This window comes from Mirounga angustirostris, unplaced genomic scaffold (genome assembly GCF_029215605.1).
Source record: "Mirounga angustirostris isolate CCGP_5_RB_7025 unplaced genomic scaffold, mMirAng1.0.hap1 SCAF_4, whole genome shotgun sequence".
Lineage (NCBI taxonomy): Eukaryota > Metazoa > Chordata > Mammalia > Carnivora > Phocidae > Mirounga > Mirounga angustirostris.
The window spans coordinates 44,351,832-44,377,535 of record NW_026991712.1 but is presented as its reverse complement, the minus strand read 5'-3'; the positions used below and the strand labels follow the sequence as shown (position 1 = coordinate 44,377,535).

The 25,704-nt window shown below is 34.7% G+C and overlaps 1 protein-coding gene across 1 annotated transcript in view; it reads right to left on the bottom strand.

Annotated features, from left to right (window-relative positions):
* The window catches only part of CUNH8orf88 (chromosome unknown C8orf88 homolog), a 45,391-nt gene that overhangs the window by 17,657 nt on the left and 2,030 nt on the right, over positions 1 to 25,704 (bottom strand). Inside the window, exons 2-4 of the mRNA XM_045896259.3 lie at positions 20,723 to 20,821; positions 18,691 to 18,764; positions 8,418 to 8,493 (exon numbers count right to left, since the gene is read on the bottom strand). Coding sequence (XP_045752215.1) covers positions 8,418 to 8,493; positions 18,691 to 18,764; positions 20,723 to 20,795 — 223 coding nt within the window. The 5' untranslated portion in view covers positions 20,796 to 20,821. The remainder of the gene's footprint in view (positions 1 to 8,417; positions 8,494 to 18,690; positions 18,765 to 20,722; positions 20,822 to 25,704) is intronic.

The following is a 25,704-nucleotide window of genomic DNA, read 5'->3' as shown; positions in this document are numbered from 1 at the left end:
AATACTTCCAAAGCCAATAACAGCAAAAACAAAAACAAGAACAGAAAACAAGGCCATTTGTAAGTACTGGGGACCTGAATGGCACTGAACTTTGTAGAATTAAAAGCCAATTAATACAGCCTGCTGGAAAATGAAGCTAAATGCCTTAAAATTTTAGAATGAAAATAATTTTCAACCTGGAATTTTGTTAATCAAATTTTATATTTAATCCATACTATGAAAACGCAGCTAGTTCTGTATGAATGTGTGTTCCCAAAGTACAGCCTCCTGAGGTTTAAGATATTCCCTGCCTCAGGAAGGTTTCACTTGGCAAGTTTTGACAATACTACCAAGCAGAATTCTGCAAATTCTCCTTTTCCTCCTCTTCCATAGCTTTGTTGAAGTATAATTCACATACTATAAAATTCATTCCTTTTGAGTGTGCAACTGAATGATTTTTAGTATATTTACAGAGCTGGGAAATCACTGCCACAATCTAGTTTTAGAATATTTATATCAACTACCATCTGATACCTCATTCCCGTTTGTAGTCACTCTCCATTCTCAATCCCATCTAAGCAATCATTCTTTCTATGAATTTGCATTTTCTAGATATTTTATATAAATGGAATCATACAATATTCAACCTTCTGTGTCTGACTTTAGAGGTTCATTCTACCTGGAATTTTCTATCTAACCAAACTATCAATCAAGCATGTAATTAGTACCTTTTCAAATACACAAATTCAAAGAATTCACAAACCAATACCCTTTTTTTGAAGCTCCTGGAAAATGCACTGAGCAAAATGAGGAGGTAAATGAGAAAAGAAGAAAACCTAAGAGTCAAGAAAAAAGCAAGTAACCAAGCAAAAGTAACGAAGAAAGAAACCCTAAAAGTCTATCCCTCCACCAAAGCAACAAACTGTAAAAAACTTCCAGAACCAACTTTTTCTGGAATCAAAAGTTTACAAAACCAGGGGGATGCTCAGTAAAGAAAAGAACAGCTAAATTTGCTAACGAGTTTTGTAGTATTTTAACTTGCCTGAGAACATCTCCCCCAGTCCAGCTTGGCAATGGCCTTGAAAACAACTGCTCTCATTCCTGGTACAGGTTCCCAGTACTGGAGAGAGCAGTGCAAATCATATTCTCAGAGAACTATGGTTGTTCATTTTGACCTGTTTGGTGGCTCCCTAAAGAACCATGCCAAAGGACTTGCCTTTTTCTCACCTAAGAACTCTCCCGGATCTGAGGCTGCTATCTGAATCCATTTGTCAAAACATTTATAGAAAAATGTATTAGCCAATTCCACATGGGAGAAGGAATAACAATTAAAACAAACAATAGGAAAACCCAAAAAGCTTAGGAATAAAGATTAGGGAAAAAGATGCTTTGGGGAATAAAGGGCACAGAAAGACTCAGATGTTCCTAGGAATCTACAAGGCTACATGCAATGTAAAGGCTAAGCTCATGCTCATAGAAAGACTTGAGAAGGTCCTAAGCTGTCACCTCTGGCTGACCTTCCAGTTTCTCAGAAGCAAGAAGTAAAGCCAAGGGGCGCCTGGGTGGCTTAGTTGTTAAGCGTCTGCCTTCGGCTCAGGTCATGATCCCAGGGTCCTGGGATCGAGCCCCGTATCGGGCTCCCTGCTCCGCGGGAAGCCTGCTTCTCCCTCTCCCACTCCCCTGCTTGTGTTTCCTCTCTCGCTGTGTCTCTGTCAAATAAATAAATAAATCTAAAAAAAAAAAAAAAAGAAGTAAAGTCAAAAAAAGAGTTGTAAACTGCCCGATCCAGTACTTACTAAAGGCACACCCCAACACACATGTAGAAGCCATATGCAAAGATTAGGAGAGGTGTTTTTTTTTCCTTTTCTGTTTTTTGGTTTTAGGTATTGAAGGAATTCTCTGCCAAATCATCGGCTGACCATGAATATATCACAACAGAGACGTGAGTGGCCCACATGTAACATAGACTTTACAACATTAGTTCACAAAAGTCACTAGACAGACAACAAAATTACAACAAGCAGTGACAGACCCTTCAAAAAGGAGAAAATCTGATTTCCAGAGTTAATACATTATACTCAAAATACTCCGTTTTCAAAAACAACATCAAAATACAATGCATGCAAAGAATGAAGAAAGTATGCCCCATACACAGGAAAAAGAGAAATTAATAGAAACTTTCTCTGAGGATGCAGAGATACTGGATTTACTAGAGAAAGACTTTATTGTTTTAAAGATTTTATTTATTTATTTGACAGAGAGAGACACAGCAAGAGAGGGAACACAAGCAGGGGGAGTGGGAGAGGGAGTAGCAGGCTTCCTGCTGAGCAGGGAGCCCGATGTGGGACTCAATCCCAGGACCCTGGGATCATGACCTGAGCCAAAGGCAGACACTTAACAACTGAGCCACCCAGGTGCGCAAGAGAAAGACTTTAAATAAACTATTTTAAGTATGCTCAAAAAACTAAAGGAAACCATAAGAAAGTGTCTTTCCAAAAAGAAAATATCGATAAAGAAATAAAAAGTACAAAAAGGAACCAAACAAATTCTGGGGAAAAAAGTACAATAACCAAAATGAAAACTTCACTAGAATGGTTCAATAGCAGATATGAGCAGGCAGAAGAGTCAGCAAATTTAAAGTCAACTGACATTACCCAGTCTGAGGAGTAGAAAGAAAAAAAAGTAAAGAATGTACAGAACCTAAGATACTTGTGAGAGCACAGCGAGAATACCAACAAACGCATAATGGGAGTCACAGGAGGAGAGGGGAGAGAGAAAGGACAAAAAAAATATTTAAAGAAATAATGGCAGAAAACTCCCCAATTTGATGAAATACATGCACTGACACAACAAAGAAGCTCGATGAGCTACAAATTGAATACACTCAAAGAGGTTCACACTGAGATGCATTATAAGCAAACTGTTATAAGACAATCTTTGCCTTAGAAAAATTGCTAAAGGGAATCCTTTAAGCTGAAATAAGAAAGTACAAAGTAACTGGAATCCACATTGAGAAGTAAACACCAGTAAACCTATCTACATTGGCCAGTTAAAAACTAATATCAATGAATTTTTGGATGTTACTCCCCTTTATTTCTATATGACTTGAAAGACAAATACATAAAATTGCAGAATTATAAATCTAGGTTAATAGATTATACAACATTTGAAGAAGGAATTTGTGACAATGGCATTGTAAGGTGGGATGAAACTATATAGGGGAAAGTTTTGTATAATATTGAAACTAAATTGATATTCACACTAGATTGTTGTGAATTAAGTAATTCCCCAGTGGAACTACTAGAAAAATAACCTCAAAATATATAATAAGGGATAAAAAAGGAAATAAAAATGATGGAGTAGGATCTATTAAACACAAAAGAAGGCATTAATGGAGGAAATGGAGGAAATGAAAAACAAAAAAGATGTAAGACTTATAGAAGACAAACAGCAAAATGTGTGAAATTAGTCCTTCCTTATTAAATAATTTCAATTAAATGTCAGTCATAAGCACTCCAATTAAAGGGCAGAGATTGGAGGAATGGATTAAAAATATGATCCAATTATATGCTGTCTCAAGATACTCACTTTAGATCCAATCACAACAATAAGTTAAAAGTGAATGAATGAAAAAGATGTTTTTTCCTACTGCTAGGTTTGGTTTACTGGTATTTTTGTACCTATATTCTAAGGATTACTGAGCTGTAGTTTTCTTTTCATATGATGTCTTTGTCTGGCTTTGGTATCAGAGTAATATTGGCCTAACAGGATAGTTGAGAAGTGTTCCTCTTCAATATTTTGGAAGAGTTTGAGAAAGTCGTGTTAATTCTTCTTTAAACGTTTGGTAGAATTCACCAGTGGAGCCATCAAGTCCTGGACTTTTCTTTGTTAGGAGATTTTTATTACAAATTCAATCTCCATACTTGCTATATATTTATTTAGATACTCTATTTCGTCTTAAGGAAGTTTTGGTTAATTTCTATGTTTTTAGTAATTTTTCTATTGAACCTAGGTTATCTAATTTGTTGCCATATACTTAACTGTTAGTAGTATTTTCTTATAATCCTTTTTTTTTTAATTCTATTATGTTATGTTAATCACCATACATTACATCATTAGTTTTTGATTGGGATCATTCCCTGCATATTTTCAGACCACAATGCTTTGAAACTAGAACTCAATCACAAGAGGAAAGTCGGAAAGAACTCAAATACATGGAGGCTAAAGAGCATCCTACTAAAGAATGAATGGGTCAACCAGGAAATTAAAGAATTATTAAAAAAAAACTCATGGAAACAAATGAAAATGAAATCACAACTGTTCAAAATCTTTGAGATGCAGCAAAGGCGGTCCTAAGAGGAAAGTATATAGCAATACAAGCCTTTCTCAAGAAACAAGAAAGGTCTAAATACACAACCTAACCCTACACCTAAAGGAGCTGGAGAAAGAACAGCAAATAAAGCCTAAACCCAGCAGGAGAAAAGTTGAAAATAGAGCTACCATACGACCCAGCAATTGCACTACTGGGTATTCTTATAACCCTTTTTATTTCTGTAAGCTCAATGTCCCCATACAAAATCAGTTGTATTTTCTACACTATCAATAAACAGTCCAAAAGGAAATTAAGAAAACAGTTCCATTAGCATGACAAAGAATAATTAGGAGTAAATTTAACTGAAGAGGTACAAGACTTATACACTGAAAACCAAGACACTGATAAAATAAAGACTGAAATAAATGGAAATATACTCCATGTTTATGGACTGAAAAATTTAATATTGTTAACATCCCCCAAAGTGATCTACAAGTTCACTATTATTAGCCCTATCAAAATTCCTTTTGAAAGAAAAGGAGCCTTTTTTGCAGAAATGGGAAAGCTGATCCTAAAAATCACATAGAATTGCAAGAAACCCCAAATAACCAAAACAATCTTGAAAAAGAACAAAGTTGAAGACTCACACTTCCCAATTTCAAAACTTACTATATAGCTACAGTAATCAAAACAGTGTGTACCGGTATAGGACAGACATATCATCAAGAAAACAAAACTGAAAAAAAAAAAAAAAAAAAAAAAAAACTGAAAGTCGAGGAATAAAAACATACTCCTGTGCTCAAATGATTTTCAACAAAGGTGCCAAGATCATCCAATGGAGAAAAAATAGTCTCTTTAACAAATGGTGATGAGACAACTGGATATCCAAGGCAAAAAAAAATTGAATTTGGGCTTATACTTAACACCATATATAAAAACTAATTCAAAATGGAAAAAAAGATTTAAATGTAAGAGCTAAAATTATAAAACTTATAGGGGTAAATCTCCATGACTTGAGATTTGGCTATGATTTCTTAAACACGACATCAAAACCATGAGCAACAAAAGAAAAAAGAAACTAGACTTCATCAATTTTTTTTTAATTTGTACAGATACGTACACTATCAAGAGAATGAAAAGAAACTCTAGTATAGGAGAAAATATGTGTAAATTATACATCTGATAAGTATATATCTGATAAGAGCCTAGTATCATATATCTGATAAAGGTCTAATATATATATCTCAAATACCTTATATACACACACGTACGTGTGTGTGTGTGTGGAGGGGAAGAAAGGAAGTGAGCATGCAGGTGGGGGGAGGGAAGTTGCAGAGAGAAAATAAATGAAAGTGTAGTATCCAAAACTCATAACTCAACCACAAAAATAAAATAACCCAATTAATATATGGTCAAGGGACTTGGATAGACCTTTCTCCAAAGAAAAAATACAAATGGCCAATAAGCACATGAAAAGACACTCAAAATCATTAGTCATTAGAGAAATGTAAATCAAAATCACAAGATACCACTTCACACCCACTGGAATGACTATAATAAAAAAAGATCCTAGGGGTGCCTGGGTGGCTCCGTCAGTTAAGGGTCTGCCTTTGGCTCAGGTCATGATCCCAGGGTCTTGGGATCGAGCCCCACATCGGACTCCCTGAGTCTTCTTTCTCCCTCCACCCCTCCCCATGCTTGTGTTCTCATGCTTGTGCTCTCTCTCTTACTTATTCTCTCTCTCTCAAATAAATAAAACCTTTTTTAAAAAATTTAAAAAATAAAAAAATTTTAAAAAGACCCTAACAAGGACATCAAGAAATTGGAACCCTTACATATTGCTACTGGGAATGTAAAATGGTATAGCCACTGTGGAAAACAGTTTGGCAATTCCTCAAAAAATTAAACATAGAATTACCACATGACCTGGTAAGTCCAATCCCAGGTGTATATCCAAGAGAAATGAAAACAGGTGTTCAAACAAACACGACAAATATTCATAGCAACATTATTCATAATAGCCAAAAAGTTTACAACCCAAATGTCCATCAACTGAAAGTTAAACAAAATGTGACATATCAATACAAGAAAATATCATTTAGCCATAAAAAGGAATGAAGAATGAAGTACTGATACATGCTACACATGGATGAACCTTGAAAATCTTATGGTAAGTGAAAGAAGCCAGACACAAAAGGTCACATATAATATAATTCCATTAGAGGAGATGTTCAGAATAAGTATATCCATTAAGACAAAAAGTAAATTAGGGTTTGTCAGTGGCTGGCAAAGGGGAGAATGGAAAATGACTACTTAAGGGGTATGAGGTTCCTTTTGGGATTATAAAAATGTTCTGGAACTAGATAGTGGTCGTGTTTGTACAATATTGTACTAAAAGCCACCAAATTATACATTTTTAAATGGTTTAAATGGTGAATTGTACTTCAATTTAAAAAGGAAAAAGAAGAGATGCCTGGGTGGCTCAGTTGGTTAAGCCGCTGACTCTTGATTTCAACTCAGGTCATGGTCTCAGTGTCATGAGACTGAGCCCCGCATTGGGCTCTGCACTCAACACAGAGTCTGCTTGAGATTCTTTCTCCCTCCCTCTCTGCTCCTCCACCAGGTCACACTCGCTCTCTTTCATAAATGAAATGAAATGAAATGAAATGAAATGAAATGAAATGAAAATTAAAAGAAGAAAGAAACCAAAGAATTACAATGGGGTATCCCAAGATAATAGTAAAAATACATTCCAGGACAACAGTACTGAGGAGTAAACAGCCCATAGTGGAACAGGATAATGGAGGATTCTGAAAGAGAAGTCTCCTCAGGGGGAAAAAAAATACCAACTGATATATTTGTGCATAAGAAATATATTATAGGTAAGTGTGACAGAGTTCTTGGAGCATTTAAGGGGAAAAGTTAACAGCAGTTGCATAGAAAAACAATGCAAACATTAGCTCCAAGAAAAATGATGGATTGTATGAAATAGATATGCACCTCTTGGCTAAGCAACTGTATTTATATAGAGTGGTAATTCAGTTAAAACTGAAACTTGTGAAATAACTATATGGTTGTGAGGGAAGATAGAAGGGTAAAGAAGTGAGGGAACTGATGTGGAAGACGTTAAGTTCTTATTTTCCAAAATAGGTGGCCAATATCAAAAAATAAAAAAATTGGAAACAGTTTAAACATTTTATTTAGAAATACAGAGTTAAATACTAGAAGAAAAAGCTAATAGAGTATTTTCATATATTTTAAATTATATATACTGACAAAAATTTGGAAATTAAATTAATAATTTTTATTTTATTAAAAAGTAACTAGTGGGAAAGACTACTTGTTATCCCCAAGAGCAGTTCTTCCCTTCTGCTTCAGTAACAGAATTAGCAGTCCAGACAGTGGAAGATTACAATTTCCAGTCTGGTTTGTATAGTATGACTAAGTTCTGCCCAATGAGATATTCAGTGAAAGTGATAGATGCTACTTATGGTCATACTTTTAAGAACTACCTCTCCCCTTACCTCTTTCCTGATGGCTAGACAGGGAATATGGCGGCTGGAGGAAAGGCATTCATCTTGGGCAATGAGACAGAGCCATACATTAAAGATGGCAAAGCAGTGAGATTGAGTCCAATAACACTTCACCAGAGCAGAATGAATACACCAGCTCAATTATGAGCTGTTATAGAAAATACAGAAATAAGCTCCTATCTTGTTTAAATCTTGTTATTATGGTCTCTCCTGTAAAGCAATCAAACCTACAGCATTTCTTTTTTTTTTTTATTAAAGATTTTATTTATTTATTTGAGACAGAGAGAATGAGAGAGACAGAGAGCACATGAGAGGGGGGAGGGTCAGAGGGAGAAGCAGGCTCCCTGCCGAGCAGGGAGCCCGATGCGGGACTCGATCCAGGGACTCCAGGATCATGACCTGAGCCGAAGGCAGTCGCTTAACCAACTGAGCCACCCAGGTGCCCCAAACCTATAGCATTTCTAATATAGACTGAAATCAATGGGAAGAATATAATAAAATTTCTTATGTACATAAGGTTTGCACCTAGGCAACTATTAACAGGAATGCTAAGACTTCCTTATGAAATTTAGGAATTATGGTAAAAAATTTACCTTTTTTAACTGGAGACTGATGTTGCTGTTGTTCATTATGACCTTGAGAAAAGGCTTGCATTCCATTTGTCTTACACTATTAAAAAAAAAAAAAAAGAAAACATACTTTAACTATGGCTTGAAAATTTTATATAACCCTTTTTGTTTTACCATCCAAAACTATTTTCCCAAACAATCAAAGTATTAGTCAAGACATATTTCTGGCCTAAGTGATAAGCAATCTTGTAAGAATGCTTATTAAAAATAAGCAAAAAAAAAATCTTTCAAAATACATTCACATATATCTTTAACTATTTTGTCATGATTTAACTAACTCCTCTTCTGACTCCATGCTCACCAAGAAGTACCCAGATTACAATTTAGCTTCCCATAAATCTCCCTAGCGCATATAATAAACTAGTAGAACCAATAAGAAAATATCCAGCACAAGACAGTAAGATTTCTCATGATAAAAAAAAAAAAATGGGTTTTCTGATTTTATAATCAGTTTCACAAATTTGGTCAATACAAACAATCCTTAAGATTATCTCTTACACTGACCCGTTTCATTTTGTTGGTTGCTTTTGCTGTACAGAAGCTTTTTAGTTTGATGTAGTCCCACTTATTTTTGCTTTTGTTGTTTACGCTTTTGATGTCATATTCAAAAAAAGCATTGCCAAGACCAGTGTCAGGGAGCTATTATAGTTTGCAAACAGTAGGCCATACTCTGAACCATGGTAATTCATTAAGGTAGGTTTTTCTGAAGACATCTATCCTGAAAAATGAACATCTCCGCTCTATCAATCACCATCATATGAAGTTGTACCCCATTCCTTAAGCACCTGCAAATTCTACCACGGTAACTCCTCAAGAAGTCAGAAAGATTAGTTATCTAGCCCTATGACACAATGAAGAGTAATGAGATAACCCTACAATACTGAGTCATCAAAATAAGTTATCAAAAAAAAATCAAATTTTAGCAAAATCTTTAGTTTTAAGTAGAGGTAGAAAAATATTAAAATGTCTGGGCGCCTGGGTGGCTCAGATGGTTAAGCGTCTGCCTTCAGCTCAGGTCATGATCTCAGGGTCCTGGGATCGAGTCCCGCATCAGGTTCCCTGCTCAGTGCAGAGCCTGCTTCTCCCTCTCCCTCTGCCACTCCCTCTGCTTGTGCTCTTCTGTCTATCTCTCTGTCAAATAAATAAATAAAATCTTAAAAAAAAAAAAAATTAAAATGTCAAAGATTTTCATTCTTCAAAGTTTCTCTTCCTGATAGATTTAATAAACAACATGAACTACCATATGGTCCTTTTTAAAAATTAATTTTTTTAATTTGACAATTTCAGCAGAGGCACACTTCACTAACACTAAAATGCAAGACCTAAAATCAAATTCAAAAGTAAACTGTAATCTGAAAAAAAAAAATTAAGAAACAATTTCTTTTTAAAATAGTATTTAAATGAAGAAAATACTTAAGAATAAATTTAACAAAGGTGGTAAAATATTTGTACATGGAAAACTATAAGACACTAAAGAAACTAAAGATAACATAAATAAATGGAAAGATATCCTATGTTCACAGATTGAAAGAATACTGTTAAAATGTCCTTACTATCTAAAGTGATCTACAGATTCAATGCAATCCATTTCAAAATTCCAGTAGCAATTTTTATAGGTAAAGCAGTCCTAAAATTCATATGGAAAAACAAAAGTAGCCAAAGTAATCTTGAGTAAGAACAAAGCTGGAGGCATCGCACTTCCTGATTTAAAACTATGTTACAAAGCTATAATAATCAAAACACTGTAATACTGTCATAAAAAGACACATAATGGTACACCTGGACTAATCTCAGGGTTGTAAGTTTGAGCCCCATGTTGGGTGTAGAGATTACTTAAAAATAAAATCTTTAAAAAAAAGGAAAGACACATAAATCTGTGGAATAAAATAGACAACCCAGAAATAAACACACCCCTATACTCAACTAATCTTTGACGAGGGAATCAAGAATACACAGTGGAGAAGGGATAGTCTCTTCAACATATAGTGTTGAGGGGCATCTGGGTGGCTCAGTCAGTTAAGCGGCTGCCTTTCAGCTCAGGTTCAGGGTCCTGGGATTGAGCCCCACATCAGGCTCCCTGCTCAGTGAAGAGTCTGCTTCTCCTTCTCCCTCTGCTGCTCCCCCTGCTTGTGCTCTCTCACATTCTCTCTCTCAAATAAACAAATAAAATCTTTAAAAAAAAAAAAAGTGTTGAGGAAATTGTATATCTACGTGCAAAAGAAATTTTATCCTTATGTTATACTATACACAAAAATGAATTGAAAATGGATCAAAACCTAATATAAGACCATAAAAACCACAGAAGAAAGCATATGGAAAAAGCTCCTTGACACTGGTCTTGGCAATGATTTTTTTGAATATGACATCAAAAGCATAAACAACAAAAGCAAAAATAAGTGGGACTACATCAAACTAAAAAGTTTCTGTACAGCAAAAGCAACCAACAAAATGAAACAGCAACCTACTAAATAGGAAAAAATATTTGCCCACCATATTTCCAGTAAGGGGTGAATATCCAAAATATATAAAAATCTCATATAACACAACAGCAAAATAATAATAATAATCTGATTTAAAAATAGGCAGAGGACCTGAATAAACATTTTTCCAGAGAAAACATACAAATGGCCAAGAGGTACATGAAAAGATGCTGGACATTGCTAAATCGTCAAGGTAATACAAATCAAAACTACAAGGAGATACCACCTCACATCTGTTAGGAAGGCTATAATCAAAAAAAGGTGAGTGTTGGCAAGAATGGGGGAGGAAAGGAATTCTTGTACAATGTTGGTGGGAATGTAAATTGGTTCAGCCATTTTGGAAAACAGTATGGAAATTCCTCAAAAAATTAAAAGTAGAACTACTGAAAGATCCAGCAATCCCACTTCTGAGTATACATCCAAAGGAAACAAAAGCACAGTCTTGAAGATTGTGCAATCCCATGTTCATCCACAGCAGCATTTTTCACAATAGCCAAAATAAGGACATAACCTACATATCCATCAACAGATGAATGGGATAAGGAAAATGTGGTAGATTAGATAGATGAAAAATATATAAATAGACTATTATTCAACCATAAAAAGAGAAGAAAATCCTGCCATGTTACAACAAGGATGAACCTGGAAGACATTATACTAAGTGAAATAAGCCAGACACAAAGACAAATATTGTATGATCTCACTTATATGTGAAATGTTAAAAATTCAAATTCATAAAATTAGAAAATAGAATGGTGATTGCCAGGGGCTGAGAACAGGGGGAATGGGGAAAAGCTGGTCAAAGAATACAAATTTTCAATTACAAGATAATTAGGTTCTAGAGATCTAACAGTGGTTATAATTAATAATATTGTATTATATACTTGAAATTTGCTACGAGGGTAAAAGTGTTCCCCCTACATACACACATACAAGTTTGGTAACTATGTGAGGTGCTGAATGTGTTAATTAACTTGATTGTTAGGATCACATCACAATGTATACATGCATTAAATCATCAGGTTGTATACTTTTACAAAAAATCATGTTGTATAACCTAAATATATTCAATTTTTGTCAATCAAACCTCAAGAAATCTGGGGAAAAAATGTACTTTGTCATTTCTGCATATATTAGCAACTAAAAATACTGATTATTTCAAATATTTCATAGCATGTAAGAATACATCTACTAAAATTTTATAATTTTTTCAATTATATTCTTACAATAAAATCATACATCTTACAAATTTTACAATCTTACATAATCAAATCAATAAAATTTGAGAATTCTATAATAAAGATATGCAGAAAGTGTGATGGAAGGAATGAGTAGGAGTCTCAAACTTGGCTTAAAAATGTCAGGAAAGGGATGCCTGAGTGGCTCAGTCATTAAGCGTCTGCCTTCGGCTCAGGTCAGGATCCCAGGGTCCTAGGATGGAGCCCCATATTGGGCTCCCTGTTCAGCAGGAAGCCTGTTTCTCCCTCGGCCACTCCCCCTGCTTGTTCCCTCTCTCGCTGTATCTCTGTCAAATAAATAAATAAAATCTTTTTTTAAAAATGTCAGGAAGGGCTTTACATGATGCTTAAACAATACTTGGAGGATTAGTAGTAGTTAGACTGGCTTAACTAGTGAAAAATGAATGTTAGGGGCGCCTGGGTGGCTCAGTTGGTTAAGCGACTGCCTTCGGCTCAGGTCATGATCCTGGAGTCCCAGGGTCGAGTCCCGCATCGGGCTCCCTGCTTGGCAGGGAGTCTGCTTCTCCCTCTGACCCTCCTCCCTCTCATGCTGTCTCTCATTCTCTCTGTCTCAAATAAATTAAAAAAAAAAATATGAATGTTTATGGAAGAAAAGAACAGCTTTCTGTTGGGAAGTATGGGGTAATATAGCTAGTTTAGGAAATGGAAAAATTGAATAGGCTTGAGTAAAGCAAAATAAACACCAGGTCTTTTTTTTTTTTTTTTTCAAGTCAAGGCTCTTTGCAATTTATGGTACAATACCCAATATTCTATATAGCTTTTTCATATGTATAGCAAAAATGTTCCCACCTCCTGTCACTCATCTTAAACAAACGTACATCACTGAGATAACAAAGGAGAATGAGAAAAGGTAAATGCATATCAAACTCCACTCCTAGAACAAAAGTTAAAGAGGAAAAAAACTAACTCATTGAGAGTTAATTTCTGTAGTATAAAAGAGCTCCTACAAAACAATGAAAAAAAAAAAAGCCTATAATAAAGAATGGGCAAAGACCAGGAAATGGCAATACAGATGAAGGAAAATTCAAATTACTGGGGTTTTTTTTAAGATTTTTTTAAAGATTTTATTTATTTTAGAGAGACAGCAAACGTGAGCCAGGGTTGGGGGGGAGCACAGGGAGAGGGAGAGAGAGAGGGAAAGAATCTCAAGCCAACTCTGCTAAGTGCAGAGTCCAACAGGGGGCTCAATCTCAGGATACTGAGATCACAATCTGAGCCAAAATCAAGAGTCAGACGCTTAACCAACTGAGCCACCCAGGCACCCCTCAAATTACTCTTAAATAAATAAAAGATGGCTACAAAATCTTGACATTCCTCCCATCAACAGGTAAATTCTTCATCTCTTCCCCTTGAATCTGAGCAAGTTCTTCTGACTGCTCAGACAGATCTAATACAGCAGACATGACACTTTGCTTATTTCCAGGCCTTAAGAGTCTGGCAGCTTCCACCTCTTATCTTTTAGAACATTAGTCATGGAACCCAGATATGGAACTGTGATAAGCCACAGCCACTTGGAAAGGCCATTTGTAGGTGTTCCTTCCATTCCACTGAAGCAGCTGAATCATAAGCCAATAGCCAGCATCAACTGTCAGCCATGTAAGTAAGCCATCTGGCCATGCAGTCAAGACTTTAAATGACTCCAATCCTAGATGCTACCTGACTGCAGCCACATTACTAAACTTAGAAAAAGGCCACCTGAGCTCAGTCAACCCACAGAGCCATGGAAAAGAGTAAGAAGCTATTGTTTTAAGTCAAAGTTTTCAAGTATTTTTTATGAGGTAATAATAAAAAACAGAGGTTAAAAGAAGTTATTCAGCAGAGGGAAGATAATATCAAACAGAAACATGAATTTATACAAAGAAATTAAGAGCACTGGAAATGGAGTAAATAAAGGTGAAATAAAACTCATTCTTTTATTTCTTAAGTTATTTTAAAAGATAACATGTGAAAGCAAAAATAACAGCAATGTATTATGTATTTATAGTACTAGCTACAGTAAAATTATTCCCATAATAGAACATGAATGGGAGGGAAAACAGATCTAATAAGTGAATTTAACAAGATCGATATACAAAAACCAATACTATTTATGTATCCTACCAGCCAGCATGTGGAATTTGAAATTTACAAAAAGTACCATTTATAATAGTATCAAAAAATATGAAATGCTTATAAATTTGGCAAAAGATGTTCAGGACCCCTATGCTAGAAAATACAAAAAAAAAGGAAAGATATGCTGTGTTCACGAATCAGAAGACTCAATATTGTTAAGATGTTAATTCTTCTCAAATTAATCTTTAGACTCAATCAAAATTCCAGTAGACTTTTTTGTAGAAATTGACAAGCTCATTTAAAACTTATATGGAAATGCAAAAGACCTAGACAACTGAGACAAATTTGAAAAAGACTAAAGTTAGTGAACTTTCACTATCTTATATCAAGACTTATCATAAAGCTACAGCAGTCTGTAAAATGTGATGTTGACAAAAAGATGGACACATAGGAGTACCTATGTAGTGTGGTGAATATAGTTAACAATACTGTATTGTATACCTGAAAGTTGTTAAGAAAATAAATCTTAAATGTTCTCTCTGTAACAACAACAAATGGTAATTATGTAAAATGAAGAATATTTTAACTAAACTCAATGTGGTAAACATTTTGCAACATATAAATGTATCAAATCATCACACATCATATCTTAAACTTAGTTACATGTCAATTGTATCTCAATAAAGATGGGGGAAAAAGACATATAAATCAATAGAGCATAATAGAGTTTAGAAATAAACTCACACATGTATACTGATTTTCAATACTCTCACAATTCAATGAACCAAACAACCCAGAATCAAACAACCCAAACAAGGCAAACAACCCAAATATCAAATATATGCAAAATATTTGAACAGACACTTCACAAAAAAAAAAAAAAGAAAAATACAAATGGAACATAAGCTCATAAGATGCTCAATCTCATTAATCAGTAAGAAAATGCAAATTTAAAATACAATTAGATACTAACACATACTAAAATGGCTAAAAATTGGTAGCCTATGAAGCTATTGGAACTGGCACATACTACTGGTGGGAATATAAGAGCACAACCACTTTGAAAAACATTTTGGCAGTTTCTTATAAGTTAAACTCCTCATAAAACCCATCAATCCCATTCCTGTGTACTGGGTGTATGTCCACACACAAACTTGAACATAATCACCCAGAGCAGCATTATTCATTATATCCAATACGTATATTTCATTTACATGACATTCTAGAATAGTCAGAACTAATTTACTATTAAAGAAAGCAGATCAGTGGATGCCTGGAGCAGGAGGGAGCATTAGGGGTTAGTGGAAGCACGAATGATCTGCAAAGAGATATAAGGGCACTTTGGGGGAAGATAAAAATGTTCTATATCTTCATTGTGGGGTTGGTTACGTAGAGTAAATATTTGTCAAAACTCATTGAACAAATGGGTTCATTTCACTGTAAATTATACCTTAATAAAGTTGGCTTAAAAAATATATAGTTAGTAAAAAGTACCCAGCATGTATGTGGCACCTCTGACATAAGTTCTGGTAGCTTTTAACTGAAGCAGCAGACAAAAGTTTAAGTTTAGGAATAAATTTAATTATATGATTTGGTTTTCCTCTATAAAATCTGCAATGTTAATATACTTTTTTACATATAAAGTTTTTTGAAGAAGGTCAATGGTTCCAAAAGAGTTATAAACATTACTATTGTATTAAGGGGGCATGCTAGCTGATAGAATAAAACAAAACACTACAACGACTTATTAAAAATTAATATAAAGCAAGAGTAATTAAGATATCATGGTACTGACACAGAGACATGCAATTAGATCAATGGAACAGAATAGAGCCCAGAGAAAGACCTTATGTATATGAAAACTTACTATACAATAAAGATGTCATAAATCTTTATGGAAATAATAGGTTATTCAATGAATTATACTTGAGAATTGGTCATCTACATTTAAAAAATTAGATTTCTATCTCATATCTTATAAAAAAATCAATTTCAGGTAGACTGTACCTGAACACGTATGTAGGAAAATATCTTTTGATGTTAACAATGGTTAGACTTCACAATCACATAAAAAGTGAAATCATAAAGAAAAACACTGATAATATGACTACATTAAGATTTAAAACTTCTGGGGCGCCTGGGTGGCTCAGCTGGTTAAGCGACTGCCTTCGGCTCAGGTCATGATCCTGGAGTCCCGGGATCGAGTCCCACATCGGGCTCCCTGCTCAGTGGGGGGTCTGCTTCTCCCTCTGACCCTCTTCCCTCTTGTGCTGTCTCTCATTCTCTCTCTCAAATAAATAAAATCTTTTAAAAAAAAAATTTTAAAAAAAAGATTTAAAACTTCTGAACAAAAACATCACAAAAAAGAAACAATTCTCTCATAAACCATATTCCCAGGAAAGAAAATATTTGCTCTGCATAAAAGAAAAATAATTAAAATCCAAAATACAGTTTAAAGGCATATAAACCAAAAAGAAAAAGACAACCCAAGAAAAATGGGCAAATGATATGAATTGGCAATTCAGAAAAAGAGAAAATCCAAATGGCCAAGTTAAACATGAAAAGATGCCCCACTTCACAAATAATAGAAAATTAAAAACTAAAACCAACAGAAAGATATTTCTCAGGGGTGCCTGGGTGTCTCAGTCAGTTAAGTGTTTGCCTTCAGCTCAGGTCATGATATTAGGGTCCTGGGATCGAGCCCCATGTGGAGCTCCCTGCTCAGCAGGGAAACTGTTTCTCTCTCTCCCCCTCCCCCCACTCATGTTCGCTTGCTCTCTCTCTCTCAAATAAATAAATAAAAATCTTTAAAAAAAAATACATGAGTTCTTATCCATTAAACAAGACAAAATCTTGAAGTCTGACAATAACAAGGCAAGGATGTAGAAAAATCAGACCTCTCCTTCATTGCTCATACAAATCACTTTGGAGAGTAATTTAGCAGTAAATAGTAACATTGAAGATAAGATTACCTGTTAACATAGTACTTCTACTTCAGTCTTATAATGCAGAGAACCTCCCAAACATGTATAAAATACAACATATGGATGGATGTGCATAGCATTTATTATAAAATAGAAACAAGTGCCAAGCCCACCAATAGAAAATGGAACAAAAAATATGGCATATTAATATATATAGATTTTTTTGTATCAGCACATATAGAACAGGTTTATTCATTTTAAAAGTTGCCTAACATTCTATTTATTATGAATATACTTATGCTTGTGCATGCATAATCTATTTCTGGAAGGATCTAGGTGAGAAACTGGTACAATGGTTAGTTCTGATCAGAGAAAGCTGGTGACTAGGGGATAGAGATTGCAGGGAAATTTTTCACTAAATGCCATTTTATATGTTTTCAATTTTCAATTTTGATGATTTTACTTAGTCAAAAAATTATGTTAGAAATTTTAAAATATAAACCTAAATGCAAAAAGAACGACAAAAACACATGTGGGTATAATACTATTTATATAAAATTATAAAACAGTTGAAACAATTCTATTTGTTGTAGCAAAAGTACTAATACATTCATAGAAACAATAACAAATTGAAAATAATTGGAGGAGGGTAAGGAGGAGGGTGAGAAGAAAATGGGATGGTGGAGGGGCACAGTCCACAGGCACAGCCAGGAAAACTGTTGCATGTATGGAACGAGCACTTACTACATGCCAGACACAGTGCTAAGACTTTGGAAGCATTAGCTCACTGCTGCCTCCTCCTCACACTTACCTGTGAGAAAGACAGCTATTAGCCCCATTTTCAGGTGAGGAAACTGAGGCTTTGAGAAGTGAAAGAAATCACTCATGTAAGGTCACAGGGCTGGGAAATGGCAGGGCTGGGGCTCAAGCTCATCTTCCTATCAGAACCTTGGCATGTGGCTATGTGCCCCTCAAGCCAGCCACCACCTCTCTGGGCCCATCTCTGGGACAAGCCTTACTGCGCACATTTAATGCAATACTTGGGGATGGCGGGAAATAGGATTCCACTGCACAATGAACGCTATTCTCATATACCTACATACGGGTGAGAAGAGGAGGGTGAGGAGAAGATGGGTTAGTGGAGGGATAAATAGGGGTTTTGAAATATATGTTAGGTTTCTTCTTTAACATTTTTAGGCGGGGGAGGGGCAGAGGGAAAGGAAGAGAGAGAATCTTATCTCACAAACCTGAGATCATAACCTGAGCTGAAATCAAGAGTTGGATGCTTAACCAATTGAGCCACCCAGGTACCCCTCTTTAACATTTTCTAAAATACAGCAAAATGTTTAGATTTGAAAATGCTGGGCAACAGGTATAATTTCCTTTAGTATATTATTGAAATATATCATAACTTTTTAAAAAGTATATAAAGTACCTAGCATGGTACCTGGCACAGCACCATCTAACAAATGTTACTTTCCAGTCTGCAATACTTCATTTTATTATAATTTCTAGGACTTACTCTGCTAACTCCACTTTGTAAGCACTGAGTGTTGCATGAATATTCATTTTGAAAGTTGAAAGGGAATACTGCTCCTGTTAGAAGGGAAAAAAAGAAAAATACTTTAAATACCCATTACTTCAATAAGTGATATACAACCACCCAAAAACCTTAGGTATCCAGGATATTCTAGGTACTGTTTTGAATTGTTTTCTGATAATTCATTTACTTAACAAATATTTATTAAACACTATGAAATGTCAGCCACTGTGTTAGGGGACGGGTTGTAAGTGTGAAAAGAGTTCAGAGATAAAAGAGTTCATGGTCTATTTTAAAAGACAAGCTCATAAACAATTGCTATAAGAAAAACAAGTTATATGAGGGCTACAGAGAAGATACTAGGGGAGAGCAGACTGAGCTTTGTGATATAGAGGAAAGCTTCACAAAAGGAAATAATTCTGGGGCGCCGGGGTGGCTCAGTTGGTTCAGTGTCCAGCTCCTGGTTTTGGCTCAGGTCACAATCTCATGGGTCGTGAGATCAAGCCCTGCATTGGGCTCCACGATCAGTGCAGAATCTACTTGAGATTCTCTCCCTCTGCCCCTCCACCCTGCTCAAGCCCAGCTCGAGCTTGGTCTTTCTCTAACTCTCGCTCTCAAATAAATAAATAAATAAAGTCTTAAAAAAAAAAAAAAGTAAATAATTCTATCTGGGTCTTGAAGAAAAGTAGAATTCTCTGGGGATGTGAGCTAGCCAGGGAGTACAGAAGTATACTGAAAAAGGCCAAAATTAGTTTCTGATTTACTAAGCCTTTCTACCTAATAAAACTACTTATCTCTGGATCTTAAAAGGATATAATTAAATGAGAGATGGGCCCACTACCTTTAACCCCTATAACAGACTTGGAAGGAAAGGATCAATGAAAAACTGAATCTGTACAGATAAGGGAGTGAGGGGTGCTGTAAAAAGGCTGGTCACAGAAAGGAGCTGCTGCCAATGGCTTTATACCCTTCCCTTTAGGAGAAAAGCTGAGTCCTGACCCCAAACTACTGCTTCTTCAGCACACCAGAAGGAGATGGAATCAACACTGCTAAAGCTATGGTCCAGAAGATCCCTAATTTCATTTGTCTGTCTTAAGTCATAGCCATCTTCAGAGGAAACATGACCAAAGTAGAGACACTCTTCCTTGTAAGAACCAAGGATGGGAGAACAAATTGAAGACTGAGGAACTGGTGCCATTTCTATCTTTTCTGCTTCATCTTTGCACCCAATAAAAGAGCTATTTTTTTTCCCTTTTCTAATCAGTTACTCAGTTGAACACATGGACTAAAGAGTATTTTAATAGGATGCTGACATATTTATATATTAATATTTAGGAGATATATATATTAATATTTAGGAGATATATAATACATATACATATAAACCTAAGTTAAAATACAGAAGCCATTCTGGCAACAATGAAAAAAATAAAGGGTTAATAATCCAATTAAGGAAAAAGTATTCCAAAAATTTGTCCCAAATAATAGTTTTATAGGCAAAAGAAAAAATCTTTAATTTTAGAAATTTTTGTTTAAATTTCCTGAAAAATGAGACTATATGTCCTAGCATAGCCCTAATCTATAACTGTTGTTTTGTTTGTATTCATTCATTTATTCATTCATTTATATGCTGTTAGGAATTTTTTTTAAAGGCTAATTCTCTCTCCAGCATGACTGCTCTGCAGTGATCATAATCACAGGGCACAATTTGTATTTAGAGTATCATTCTAAGCAGAAGCCAGTTAACCATGAAAATGAGACATAAAAAAAATACAAAAAGTTGTTCTCAGGCAGGAGCCATTCTTCCTACCTTTGTTAGTCTGGTACACTATGGATTCACAGACTATTAAGAGTCTTTTTCTTCGGTTTTTAAATTCTTCAAACAAACAAGATCATTAGTTTTCATTATTTCTTACCTACCATAAACAATTACTTCATATATTATTTAGCCTTTCATATACTACTTAGCCACTAAACAATTAATATTTAAAGATATATACCCCAGATTACTCACCAGGGGGAGAAGTCAGATGACGAATAGGTCTTGCTGGTTGAAGCGGTTTACCAATCAATTTTTTGGTTTCCATTATCACAAAGACCTTGAGGTTCCATACTTTAGGAAGGAAAAATGTATCTTTTCAACAAGATAATCAAGATGCCTTTATATACATACACACACACACACATTCATTTGAAGATAATCTATTTTATAAGTTAAGGTGGAAACCTTAGAGCCCTTTATACCATCTGTCACAATGGAACATTCCCTTTTTTGAAATATTTTCCTCCCATAACTTCCCTGACTTTTCTTTTAGTTTGTTTCCTATTTCTTTGACTACCTCTTCTAACTTCCTTGGCTTATTCCTCTTCTTTCCTCCAATTAAATTTAGGAATTCTTCCAAATTTGGCTTTGACCCTCTTCCCTGACCTCAACTATTCTGATGATTTCAACTACCTATCTACATGATAAATATACCCTAATTTATACATTTAGCATCTACCTCTCTTTTAAATTCCAATTCTATTTTTTAAGATATTTCTATTTACATTTTATCACAGACACCTCAAATTCAAGATATCCAAAATCAAATTCATTACTTTGACTCCAAAGATGTTCCTTAAAGTCTTCAACTCCCTCAGATCACCTTTGGTTAAATAAGATCTAAATAAGAGCCTCCATACCATAATTAGTCTCTAATTCCTGTCCATTCTGCTTCCAAAATATTTCTCAAATCTATTTTCTTCTTTCCCACCACTACTCTTTTAGTTCCACAGTAGCACTGAGTTCATCTCCCTGATCACTCAGTCTGATCTAAATACTCCCTTCTCTCCCTATGTTCATGGGACACAGTGAATATGCCTACATCATGGCATTAGATAATACTGTACTATACTATAATGACTGATTTGTCTTTTACACTTACAAAAGTGAGGAGCAGATTCTTTAAGTGAGGAACAATATTTTTATTTACACTCTCCCTGGCAACTAACACAGTACCTGGACTGGATCCAAAGTAGGTGCAACACAAGCATTTGCTGAACAAATGGGTGAATATAACCTCTTTCTCTCCAAACTATGATCCCTTTACACACACACCTGCTCTAAAAACTTCAATTCCTCCTGAATGAATAATCCTCCTGGATTATTCAGAATAGAAATAGGAGCCGACATCCAAGTGTCATGCAGAGTAAACCATTTACCTAAGTTACATTATTTAAAATTCAGAATAACTCTATTAATTAGGCACAATTAAGAGTTAGAGTTTGGGTCTCAGCTTGGCCTACATGGGTTCATATTATGGTTCCAGCACCTAGTTATATAACTATGGAAAACAACAGCCTCTCTATCCTAGGTTTGATGTGAAGACTAAGTAAGATACATGTATATGCCTGGTACATAGTAATAAGAGCTTAATAATGTTAGCTTTATTATTTTTTTATAATCCTAATTTTGCAGATAAGGCTTGGAGAAATTAGGTAACTTGCCCAAGGTCCTGAATCAAGGAAGTGATGGGATGCCCATGTCCATGCTTCTGGCCAGTAAGAATCAAGAATCTTGCCCAACCTCTCTCCTACCCCACACCCGGGCAGAATTGAACAGGTTCTGGTTAAGTACCCTTATGTGCTCACAAAACACCCCTCTGTCTATCCTCTTCCAATATGGTACTTACTGCACTAGTTGCAATTACCTATTATCTGACCATTAAATTATAGTTCTTTCACACAGGTATATCTCCCGTGTCTAGCACAGTGCCTAGAACACTGTGGGTGTTTAACAGATTGTTGAATTCATAAATCTTATTTTGTTTCACCATATATTTATATGTTCTGGAGTTCTTTCACTCTCCCTGCTGCTCTTCTCCCAAAACGCTATTCATCTTTCAAGACCAAGGTCAAGTTCCTGTTACTTCCTTGGAAAAAAATATCCTCATGTCTCAACAGTAATGGAAAATAAAGTAGTTCACCTGAAGCTTTCTAGTTCCTAACAGATAGTTGACAGTAAAATAATAATAACAATAACTTATCTTTCTTTCTTCTTCCACTAGCCCTTACTGTATTTTATTTATTAATTATTCTAAGATGTATCACAGTAAATCTATTACATGCCTGTTTGATTAGACTTGGTTAATTGAGGCTAAAAAAACTAGATCTTACTTATCTTTGTGTCCTAGTACCTGCAACATAATTAGTTTTACTAAATAAACCTATAAATTTAAATACCTCTTAAATATAACTAAAACCTTCTGATGCCTGAATAGGACACAGATTTCCAAATTATGGTGCCTATTAAAACAAAGCCTAAAGTAAAATTCTATCTGACTTTGTATCTGCTCATCCAAAAGCAGTTGTAACCATATGATTTTAAGCAGATCATTACCCTAAATGACTGTTTCCCAAAGTAAAGAATAGGGTTAATAACCCTTTTAGCTCCAAAGACATGCTTTCATCTATTTAAAAAATGCCTCTGGACACAATTCAGATGTTAAAATCATAAATTTATAAACAACCCCTCAAAGTTAGCACTGATAACTAAGCACAAAATAGTTACTTTTTCTTAAAGTTTGGAGATAAGCCAGCCAGTTAATTAATTAATTATCGAACTTATGTAATGTGTCTCTTAACTGGTATTTCAACATGGCTATTAACAACCTTCTAAAAAACTAATGCGGTCTGTACTTGTTGGCAATACAACTTTAATATAATAAGAAAAAAAAGTTATAAGCATACGTAGCAAAAAAAATACTTCAAATATTGAATATGTTCTATGCAGAAGGAAAAATTTTAAATAAGGACCAAAAAGCAATCTAATATTGTGTTATTTAATGTTTATCCTAGACATAATTAGAACCCTAATACTAGTATGTAGTAACTTTCCATCCTGTTTCCCATATGAAACTAATGAATCAGAATACAATAGAGTACTTTGGCACACACTTTCTTGTTTTTCATTGCTCAGCTGAAATTGAGTTGATAGGTTGTAAAGTCCTTTCCAGTTGCTGAGCAGTGCAAATCCACAGTATTTAAACTAGGGATTTTCAAGAGTTGGGGAGTTACAGAACTATTATATGGTTTTGCAACACAAGTACATAAACAAAAAATAAAAGATCTTTTAGTATCACCCACCCTTTTAATTTATAGTAGGAAAACTAAGCAAGGGCTCCAGATATATAAATTCAAATCAGTTAAGGAAATGAGAAAAGATAATGCCAGATAGTATTTTATTTAATATTTTTTAAATAAACTATACTTGCATAGAGATACTGATATTATAGGGAATAAGTCTGGGATGCACAGTATACAAAAGCATCATGTTACGTTATTGTTAACATCATGTTAACGTTAGTGTTATTAACGGAAAAGGCAAGTATTTATAGTAATTATCACTGTAAAACTGATCCACAGGATCATAATCTATGAAGGACAGGACTCCACAAACCAAAGCCTAATTCTCAGTTTAGGTTAAAAATAATAAAGACTTAACTGAACTAACAAAATCATTATATAAAATAACTTTAATCTTAAACTCTAAAACCTGCCTCACTCACCCAATGTAGAGCTCCAAAAGTTTCCTTTGAAGCTACTAGTACTACCTAGGGTAGGCATTTATGGTATCAACTGTTAACAAAGGACAACACTTGCAAAAGAAAAAGAACCCTACTAACGACAATGGGTAACAAGTAGTGGGCCAATCATGGAGTTGTCTTTTAAACTATGAATATACAGCCTTGTAGTATAAATATTTTTTAAAGAACATTTTGATCCAATGTCTCAAAAATTTCATTCTATTAATACATGCTGAGAAACAGCTACTGAATAAAGTTTTTTCCCAAGTTTACACGTATTTAAAAAACCATCTTAAAAGGCCAACTGCTAGAAATAGAATATTGGTCCGCATGTCAGGAAGCTTTAGTTGCTATTCTACATCTAGCAATACTTAACTATATCTTAGGTTCCTTTTCTGTTTAAAAAAAAATCAAACTATGAATCCTAAAGACCAACCAATTCTGATATTATAAATTAGCCTAGAATTTTCTAAAATACAGTACAATGGGATAATAAGCACAGATACTGACCAATTGGGACATAATCTTACTATGCAACATATACTATTCTTTTTTAATTCAAACTCCATTTTTTGAGGTCCTATTACATGCTAAATTCTTTATAAATATTTCACTTAATTTTAAGCCATATGTAGAAAATCATTATTAGTAACCTTATAGATGTGAAACCTAACACTCAGAAAAATGAGATTCTCAAGTTCACATAGTATATATTTGGTAAAAATGAGGATTTAACTATAAAGTCATGCCCTTGTCTCTAAACTTGCATGTTTGGTAAGTAAAAGACATCTGACTCTCTAGTATTCCATGTGGACATTGCTTATTGGATTTTTTTAATGAATTATGAAAAGGGACATTTATATATAAAGACTTGCTGGATAAATTGGTAGTTACTAATAATTTCCATATCCTCAATTTATCATTTTTCTAGAATACTAAATAAATTATAAGATTACTATGCTTTCCTCCTTCTGTAGACATGGTACAGTGCCTTACTTACCATGGGTCACAACATAAGAAACATACATACCATGTACTGTATTTAGAAGCCAGATACTATGCTTAAAATTTCCAACTTAAATTCTACATTTCTTTAGAAAGTGCTGAGGGTTTTGCTGCAATTAAGAAATAAGATCAGGGGCATCTGGGTGGCTCAGCTGGTTAAGCGTCTGACTCCTGATTTCAGCTCAGGTCAGGATCTCAGGGTCCCGCGATCAGCCCTGCGTCAGGCTCTGCTCTCAGAGGGGAGTCTGCTGGAAATTCTCTCCCTCTCTCTCTGCCCCTCCCCGCCACACACACAGGCACGCGTGCTCGCTCGCTCTCAAATAAAGAAATGTTTTAAAAAAGATCATATAAAAAAGTATGAAACGACAAAAAAAATAAAGTTTTATTAGAACACACACACAAAGATCATATAGATTAATGGACATAT